The 10,614-nt window shown below is 27.0% G+C and overlaps 1 protein-coding gene across 4 annotated transcripts; it reads left to right on the top strand.

The window, feature by feature from the left end:
• The first annotated feature begins 2,936 nt into the window (after positions 1-2,936).
• LOC100870750 (gustatory receptor for sugar taste 64f) lies at positions 2,937-7,761 on the top strand. 4 transcript variants are annotated; one of them, XM_003696370.4, is made up of 12 exons: positions 2,937-3,174; positions 3,911-3,978; positions 4,063-4,210; positions 4,297-4,415; positions 4,527-4,721; positions 4,824-4,933; positions 5,038-5,208; positions 5,486-5,640; positions 5,869-6,031; positions 6,107-6,196; positions 6,277-6,369; positions 7,640-7,761. In XM_003696370.4, exons 1-12 carry the CDS (start codon positions 3,080-3,082, stop codon positions 7,667-7,669), a joined length of 1,437 nt encoding a protein of 478 aa, XP_003696418.2. In that variant the 5' UTR covers positions 2,937-3,079; the 3' UTR covers positions 7,670-7,761. The 4 variants fall into 4 exon arrangements, with proteins under 4 accessions (XP_003696418.2, XP_012345927.1, XP_086760550.1 ...); XM_012490473.3 differs by having other exon boundaries at positions 5,468-5,640; XM_012490474.3 differs by lacking the exon at positions 2,937-3,174 and adding an exon at positions 3,433-3,659 and having other exon boundaries at positions 5,468-5,640.
• The last annotated feature ends 2,853 nt before the right edge of the window (positions 7,762-10,614 follow it).

The following is a 10,614-nucleotide window of genomic DNA, read 5'->3' as shown; positions in this document are numbered from 1 at the left end:
CAGAAATTGTGTCAAAAATATTTAAAATGAAAAACTTTATTAAATACTTTTCAATATTAAAATAATTTACATAATATCTAAGCCGTAATATTTCTTAATGTGGAGTATATATTTAATATAAGAAGATAATTTTTAAAAGACAATATGAATTGTTTCACTTGGGGATCTAAGGATTAATGAATTTATAATGGGTGCTACTATTTATTTATATAATAATTTGTAAGTTCTCTTCATATTAGTATCGATGATACGTGCAATTCAAAATGTATCTTAGCGACAAAACTACGAACAACTAGATAACATTCTATGATACGCGATGAAACTATTGTTAATAAATAATGAATGTCGATCGATGAAAAATCTTGTCGAATAGCATGTACAGCAACGGCCTTCACGATTTAAGTCCATTATTCGAGACTATTGTGTTTAACGAATAAACACGATTGTAACGATGTACGCCACTCGTGTATGGGAACAGAATCATAAATATAATTCATATTATATGTGAATTGGTCATCGTGTTTTCTTTATTCCTTCTCTCTCTCTCTCTCTCTCTCTCTCTCTCTCTCTCTCTCTCTCTCTCTCTCTGATTGTTTTTATGATAATCATCTTGACTTTGAAAGCAGTAGCAATTATTGTGCAAATAATCGAAACAAACCCTGATACAGATATAGAACTGTAATCATCGTTTTACGACTCTTCACGCAATATGAATATTTAATTGAAACATGGTTTGTAATTATCGTAGAAGTGTAATTTACAACAATACTACACTCGACAATAATCTTACATGATTTATTATTTTCTTTGGCGCGGTATACACGGAACGCGTAAAACACAAATGTTTGCATCAGATAAATATTTCGAAGAAAATAAATATAATCACGATTTCCGTGAAACTGATTTAAAAATTATTCATTGGAATCGAATTAATCCCTTTTGTAAAATTTAATTCATTAAAAAGTAATTTATTACGAAAATTTTATTTTTATTACTTGCTGTAGGGAATTTTATAACATTTGTATAATATTTTTAATCCGTGAATGTAAAATATCATATTCATTTTACTTCGGTAAAAAAAATATCTCTTTTATACCGAAGAAAGAGTGATTTCATTCTATTTTAATTTATCAGCTTTTCTCCCCATCTTTCATTCCCATTTTCCACACATTTTAATACTCGAAAACTTCCATTACTTGTAACAGGTATCGGTATGAACCTATTACAATTATCGTTGGAAATTACTAATCGAGGGTTTTGTTAAAGAGAAATGGAAACGATGCAACGTATATGACACAGTATATGGTACAGAAGATATATATTGGTTTCCACGGCTACAGAGAGAAAGATATTAAAATGGGCCGGAATTACAGAGACGAGATCCACATACACCCCTTTTTCACTGAAAGCAAATGCAAGCGGCGTAACAATGGAAAAATTCTGTTTACACAACCTGTCAGCTCGTCGTATGTTCACGTATACGGAATACTATAATAATACGGAATACTACTGACGTGAAAGAGGAACTAAACACCAAGCCATTGCAACACGATGTATAAACATCATTAAAGTATAAAACTATGAATGATTTTGATTTTTATATTGTATTTGTATATGTTCGAGTTTTTTTCTTTGGGAAAAATATTATATAAATTGTCGCACGTGAAATATATATTAATTTTTTAAAATTTTATAATTTTTAATAAAAGTGTATAACTTTTTAATCGATACTTTGACAAATTATGTTGGGATATAATACATTTTTTTCTTAAAATAAAAACTATTTGTTATATAGTAGAATAAAAAAAATATCAATTAGCCTGATAATACTGAATGTTAATACTTGGATTAATCTTTTGAAACTATCTACATTATGTTTTTTTACATATTTTTATATATCGTCAAATCTAATATGAATATTAATGCGTTTTAAAATATATATCTGTGAAAATAAATTCACGTGTAAAGTTTCGCAATATATGGATCTTGTAAGAAAATAATTTGTTATCACACCCTTCTCGTATGCCCTACGTTTCTAAACGACAACAAAGCGAAGATATGATTGATGGATGACGGTGTACAGATAAATATAACAGATCGTTAAAGATTTGAACAAACATCTGCTTCAACAACGCTAAAACAACGGATACTTTCTTCAAAACGAGCATTTACATTTATTTATAATAACAACGATATTCCAAAAAAAAAAAAAAAGGAGAAAAAATATTAAATCATACTTTATTAATAATGTACGACGATAATCATGACTACATTATCTTTTCATAAAAAGGGTTTTCTTGTTTTATCAAAGATATATATACACATATCTGTGTTTATAGGCCAGTCATCATCCTTTCTTATCTATTATATTAGCTTTGAAACAAACTCTATATCGAACTTCGTATCAAACTGACCATATGAAATATAATAGAAACCAAAATGAAGTGTGAATTTCAATCGAAGAACTGGTCAAACCGAGGATTCGAACATTCGAATAGGGAAATCCGTTGAGTACCTTTGGTAGGATGTACCGCCATCGAGCCACTATTTGCGGCAAGTGTGTCAAATGTCCATTCGTACATAAACCTACGCTCAGTAGTGCATATCTGTAATAGTCTCAATAGTGCACATATCTTCTCTGTCATAGTTAATATACACGCTACACGATATATAACTTGTGTTGTCGTATATCTTTTAGTTCATTTCATGACACGTTCTACACTATCAAGAAAGTATATATTCATCACGTGATGTATTTGTAATCCCACCCTTTTAATTTTTCCTTTATTTTCTCGTCATACCTATCCCAGTTTCAACGATCTTTATAAAACTTCATCGTGACATATTTCACGCATGTTGTACAAAAACGAGTCGTGCCGTTTTTGCTTCTCTACGATTTATTCCTTTTGTGATTGATTGCGCTTTTTTTTTTTGGATATTTTATTTTTTGTTTCGTAGCGATGAAGTGTTTGAACTCGATATGGTGATGTTGGTGGTTCGACGTCGCTTTATTATGATATTATTCTTGTTGTTGGATCAGTATGTTGAATGTTTAAACGTTGACGAAATGGTGTAAAAAATGTCGATTTACGATAATACAGGGAAAAACTTAGACGGAATGTGGCCATTGAATGCGCCAGCTGTCAATCAAAATACATTATTATTCAACATTAGGTACGTATAAAACAATATTTCTATTTCTTGTATTTTTTCTCTTTGTTTTACATTTCTTTCTTTCTTTCTTTTTTTTTATTATTTCTTTTTAATTACAATAAGCATGTGTTGATTATATTTATAATTATAATATAATTATAATGGCATCGCTAGTAAAAATTAAATAATCGATTTGTAATTGCATGTACATATAATTAGATAACGAATCTCTAGATTCTTTTATACGACTGCAAATAAGAGGCGAGAATAAATATCGTTTCTCTGTCACGGATTTTTACAATTGCCCACCAGTTCACCACCCCATTGAGCCAGATTTCTTTAATGGTTGTTCAAGCAATCGTTTATCGAGTTTCCTGGAACTATGTATAAGACACTCTCCACCCTTTTGACGCTTATGATAAAACTCTGAAATAACGAGTCTATCTTCTGTTCGCCATGCGATCCTGTGCTGTGCATATCGTTGGTCGCGACGCGCTACGAAGAAGGTTTACAGATCCTTGCGATCCAATATTCTATGTGAATTTTACCATTCTTCGATTAATTTTCCTTTCTTTTTTCTTTTTTTTTTTTTTTTTATGTTAAATAACGTTTGATCGTTCCGAGTGAATGTGAAACTTCATTTTTTGCGCCCAAAAAATTGAAAATAATATGTGTTCCTAAATATATCTTTATAAATCCATCTTTCCAATCGATTGCTCGACATTACGTTTTCTCAAATAAATAATTAAATTTTCAGGTCGCCCAAGAGCAGTTCAAAGTTTGGCAAATTGGACAATTTGAAAACGGAAATAGAAACTATCGGGAGTAAATTTCTATGAAAATTTCTATTAATGTTCGAATTCAATTCGCCTTGTTCCAATAGCCTTAGCGTTTCGTTTAAATTTCCAGTGTCGGAACCAGTAGCATTTTCTGCTAATTCGTTTAATCCAAAGACTGACAGCTTACACGCATCCATGAGACCAATCATCATGTTGGCGCAATTCTTTTCTTTATTCCCTGTGTCGGGGGTTAATAGTCCCGATGCGTCGTATCTTAGGTGATTTTTTTTTTTTTCAATGAGATTATTAAAAATATCGTGTATAAAAAATTAATTGATCATTATCTATCTTTTTTTATGCTTAGATTCACTTGGCGCAGCCCGAAATTTATATATTGCACGATATCATTTCTGAGTTCATCGATAATGACGATTTTTAATGTTTTAAGAATTATTACAACTGGGATAAGTTCAATAAAAATGAGTAAGATTCTTATTCTTCCTAATTTTAACGAAAATTTATTAATTCATAAATATTCTTAACATAATTTTAAATCGTTATTAATCGAATTATCATTTATTTTTTATTCTTAAGCCACATTCGTTTTCAACGGAACGAATTTGATCGCATCTTTCTTGTTTTTAAAATTGGCTATGCGATGGCCCTGCTTGATGGTAACTTGGGAAAAACTTGAGAAAGAGCTTTCACAGAGGCATAGAAAAATTTCCAAAATCAGTTTGTCCATGAAATTCAAAATCGTGACCATAATAGTAATGACGTTTGCATTAGGTAAATAATATTTTTCGTTCATATTGTATTAATTCTTTTTTAAACGCGAAAAAAATATTTTTAGCTTTTAATTTTTTTCAAAATCGCGATAAATTTTTGCAGTTGAGCACAGTTTATCGATAATCCACGGTTATTTCAAAGCGAAAGAATGCATTGACTTTCATGAAGAGCAGAGTATTCTTGGTGTGTATTTTCAGATGCAATTTCCACAGGTAAAAGCATAATTTCTATCGAATATTTTTACAAATTGATCTCTTTTTAAAAAAATTAAATTTAAGAGAAAGCGTTCTAAAAATAATAATCTATATTCAATCAGATATTTTCTAGAACTTCATACAGTTTATGGAAGGGAATATTGGTAGATATCATTAATATCCTCAGTACATTTTCATGGAATTTTGTGGATTTGTTTCTCATTCTTATCAGCATCGCTCTAACCGATCAATTTCGACAATTAAACAGCCGCTTGTATTCTGTAAGAGGAAAGGTAAGCGATTATAATATTTCTCTATTATATATTTTTTATTATATATTTATTTTTTTGATGACTTATCAATTGTAAAATTTTATTAATAATGTTCTGCTCATTTCTTTCTTCAATCTTCCTCCTTTTCGTTCTCTTATTCTCTTTGCTTTTTACCACATGCTAAAAAATTATATTATTTTTTGTATGATTGCTCTAATTAAAATATTATAAAGTTTAGCAGTTTGTATTATTGTTTCTAATGACGAATCTTGGTCGTTAGTATCATTTCATTGTTAAGGCAATGCCGGAATGGTGGTGGGCCGAAGCAAGGAGTGATTACAATCATTTGGCAACTTTAACGAGACAACTGGACTCACATATTTCCATTATGGTTCTCCTATCTTTTGCCACGGACTTGTATTTCATCTGCATACAACTACTTTTCTCTTTCAAGTATACATTACAGAAATATTTATTTGTGCATGTCGTTTCATTACTATTACATAAATGTCTACTGTGATTTATTACGCATAATTCTCTTCTATCATCTTCCATCATCTATATATTTCTTAATCTATGTAAAAATTTAATCTTCTACCTTCAATTTCCATCATTCTATGTGATTAATATTGCTATACTCCATGCAAATAGACATAGGATAACTATTAAATGTTTGAACAGCCCGATGCGAGGTATTATCGAGAAAATCTATTTCGGATTCTCCTTTGGATTCCTTTTGGCTAGAACAACAGTAGTCTCGCTGTGTGCTGCGACGATTCACGATGAATCTTTACTTCCGGCACCGATTCTCTACAGTGTTTCCAGTAGCAGTTTCTCCACAGAAGTAAAATTTCAATCCTAATCAATGTATAATTACATCGTATAATATGTATATAAAATTGATTTAATATTTTTATAGGTAATGAGATTTTTGTCACAAGTAACGACAGATAATATCTGTTTAACCGGTATGAAATTCTTCTCAGTAACTAGAAGTCTCGTATTGACTGTATGTATATATATATAAATATGCATATGTTGATATCCAATCTGAAATATTTAATTTATAAATTAATTACTATATTTTAGGTAGCAGGTACCATAGTTACATACGAATTAGTTCTAGTTCAGTTTAATACTACTCAGCAAACTGATGCGTCGAACGCTACAATTGTATGCGAGGTGAAGTAATTGCATTTTCAAGTATCTTTCGATTTGCAAACGGAATTTTATCTAAAATATTGCATTTTTGGCTAAAAAATTAATTTGCTTTTAAATTTGCATATATATAATCATATATAATTATAATATTTCAATAATTTGAAATGAATTGAGCTTCTGAATTGCTGTATTATATGCATATATAATAATGCTATTTAAGTTAATTTAAAGGTAAATTGACATTAAAAATGATAGAGATTTTTCTTAGTTCAAATATATTAAAGTTTTTTTAAAATATGTTTACATACATATTTAATAAACACAATAATCAGCATTTTGCAAAGAATTCTAATCTTGTGTAAAATATTTTGTTATAATCTTGTAATAGCTTTATATTTTATTTTTATTTAGGATAATCTTTTATTTCATTTTTCATAATGCACCTCATATTTAATATTAGAAATATATTTATTTAATTAAACAGTTATTATTATGTAAACTTGTAATAAATATTATGTATTATTTGTTTATTATTTATTTGTTTATATGTATATATTGTTTTATTATAATCATAAAGTAAATTGCTTCATTAGAATACTTGTACATGTATATATATAATGATCACATTACAGTATAATCTTTGAAATAAATTATTTCTTTCCATTTGTGATGTTTGTTGAATGCAATTCCATAAATTATGCACCAATTATCAATTTATATAGATTCTCATATAGTTTCCATTGTATTATATTCAGAATAGTTTACTGGAAATCATAAGAGTACAATGAAACCATTTCCTATTATCCATATATAAAGAAACAAATTTATTTCTATATCTAGCTTTCTGGATATATGTAGAAGTGTATATAATTATAATAATGTACATATGTATATAAATAGATATGTAAATACATAAATTGAGAAATATAATTAATGTAATTTTATCTTTATTTTGAGTAAGATTGAAATTTATTTATTAATCTGTAAATTAAATATTGTTATTAAGAATATTTCTATATTATCTATTAAAATATAATTGACTAATAATATGTTAGAAAAATTTAAAGAATATATTTTATATATATATATATATATATATATAAATGAATTATTTATCAAATTTTGAACATATCAATCACATAAATAGTTTTATATGTATAAATATAAGTATATAATATATTACTGATTAACAGATTAATACATTTAATCAATCTTTATCAAACTAGTTACAAAAAAAAGCATTTTTATTTCAATTGAATTTTGCTTGTTGACTTTTATTTGTTTGTTATAGTTGGTCTCGTTGGATTCTCTATCCTCTTAACATCCTTATGAAGAAAAAAATATCTTTCTTTTTCCACTTAGTGTTATATATACATATATAATAACAGATTTTATATACTTTTAATTAGATACTTGAAGATATGATAAAATAATGATCATACGAAAATATTGTTGTTTTATATTTTGTTAGCTTCATATTTTTGCAATTAAAATAATGAAATAAATGTTAAATACTTCATATTTTTTAAAATTATTTTTGAAACCTATAGATATATATGTATTTAGTTGTAATCATATATTATTGTTTGTAAAAAAATAAAAAACAAAATAATAAGAAAACTTTGTTATTAATATTATAATATTATATAAGCTGAAAATATCACTAATTTATATATAATAAAGGATACATCTAAAATTTAATTAGAACTTCATGTCATATTTTCATATTTTGAAATACATACAAATACATACCAATACATACAAAAAATCAGAATATTAATATTTAAAAAAAAAATTTATATGATATATATTTATATATGACATTTCTAGAGTGAAGCAAATTAAACATATTCACATCAACATCAAATGCTCTACTTTATCCTATTTTTAAAAAGATGTTTTAATTATTCAAGTGACAATGATAATGATTGAATATTTAATTTATTTTTATTCTTCATTTATTTTTTTTCATTATTCACCTTTATATGTCTCACTTCTCTCCTATCTAATTATTGACAAAATACATTTTGTCGATAAATAAGAGAGCGATCAAAAAGTTTTCGAAACTAACGCCATCTCGCGTTTGGATATTCGAAGCTCCGACTTGTTATTAGCATAGTAGAATGTGCAAGGAGGTATGCGAAGTTACCGACAAGGAAAGCAATATTGTGCGAGAAGGACAGAGAATATTTCCCCGCCCCTTTGAAAACATTAAATATAAAAATCATTAATTATTCATCTTCTACTGAAAATTTCGGTACTTTTGAATTTGCATTTTAAAACTAAGGTTTCAGGCAAGTTTCTCATATTAATTTTAATATAAAATTCTTTTCCATTAATTATTTATTAATGATTTTCATATAACATCAGCTGTAAATCTCCACTAGTAATAAATAATCAATTTATTTATTTAAACCAATAAAATTAGAAATAAAATTTATATGAATTTATGTGAAAATAGAAGAGGGAATAATGTTTTAAATACGTATAATAATATTTAGAATTAAATCTTATAAGAATGAGAAATTAATAAAAAAAATCTATAACGTAATTAATAACGTTGGTCCGATATGATGATTAATCGTTAATAAAAAATTAACGGAAAAGAATTTCATAATAAAATTGATACGAGAAACTTGTCTTAAGCTTTAATTTTAAGATGCAAAGTTAAAAATGCAGAAATTTTAAGTGGAAAATGAATAATTAATTAAACTTCAATATGGCGTCTTTATATATATCCGACGATATGTATGACGCAATAATCGTTAATAAAAAATTAATGGGAAAGAATTTCGTAATAAAATTGATACGAGAAACTTCTCTGAAATTTTAGCTTCAAAATGCAAGTTTAAATGCGCAGAAATTTTAAGTAGAAAATGAATAATTAATTAAATTTCAATATGGCGTCTTCGATACATTAGACGGTATAACGCATTAATCATTAATAAAAAACTATTGAAAAAGAATTTTGTAATAAAATTGATACGAGAAACTTGTCTGAAGTTTTAGTTTCAAGATGCGAGTTTAAACGTGTAGAAATTTTAAATAAAAAATAAGTAATTAGTGATTTTTATATTTAACGTTCTTAAAGGGGCGGGGAAACACTCTCTGTCCTTCTCGCACAGTGTTGCTTTCCTTGTCGGTAACTTCGCATACCTCCTTGCATATTCTACTATGCTAATAACAAGTAGGAGCTTCGAATATCCAAACGCGAGATGGCGCTGATCGTAAACTTTTGTCGTTTTCTCATTTATCGGCATGTTAAAAATGTTATTTCGAAAAATCGTTTTTAAAAATATTTAAGAGATAGCGCTAATTCTTAATTCTTATTTTACTTTATCTTAACTTTAAAGAAGTGTTTTTGATATTCAAGAGATAGCACTGTCAGTCAATTCTTATTTTATTTTTATTTTAACTTTCTTCTGATATTTTTTACTTTTATATATTTCATTTGCGGCATCCTGAAGGAGTATTAATTTCAATTTCATATTTTTTCCCTATTTCTATTATTTTTTCTCTTTATGCTTGTTTTTAGCTCATGATAAAGTGCGGGATATGAACTGGACATATTTCGTCATTTCTTTTATAAAATTGCAATATGATTTAATTTTTAATACAAAAAATACAAATATATTTCTGGAACAGAGAATATTTAGATTAAATTCTTTAATTCTTGAGATCTCAAACTGAAATTTAAACTCTGAGAAATAATTTAAGATTATTTCCTAACTATTCAATAGAGCAGATTTTGTTCGAATAAAAGGCATTGTTATAAATAAATAAATTGTTCTTTTGTAAAAAAAATGTAAGAATTTGATCCAACTATAAAATTAGTGCAAAATGATGGCTGATTGCCAATGTAATATCTGATGTAATATAAGCACAATCACGGATATAATGTATGATTAAATAAACAAACATGACATTGAATATCTAATTTCGTGTCATTCGTATAAAAATAGTAAACTAGTAATAAAATGTAGATATTAATAACTACTATTTTTATATAATGTAATGCACATTAGTCAAAACTTTATCGTTCAAACGAAAATAAAAAAAAAAAAAAACATATTTGCAGATCTTACGAATAATTTTTTTCGACGCGTATCATTTTATTATTTATCGACGCTTAATGTGTGAAAAATAAAACGAAAGAAAAACAAGAAAAAAAATGTAAAATGGCGCGTATACGAGATACATAAAGACATGTATAAATAAAACATAAAGGAAAGAAAGGGAAAGAAAGAGTAAATAAGAATGAGAAGG

Source organism: Apis florea, unplaced genomic scaffold, assembly GCF_048593485.1.
Source record: "Apis florea isolate Af1SG1 unplaced genomic scaffold, ASM4859348v1 contig_2350_pilon, whole genome shotgun sequence".
Classification (NCBI taxonomy): Eukaryota; Metazoa; Arthropoda; class Insecta; order Hymenoptera; family Apidae; genus Apis; species Apis florea.
The sequence above is the reverse complement of the archived record's forward strand: the minus strand, read 5'-3'. Positions and strand labels throughout refer to the sequence as shown.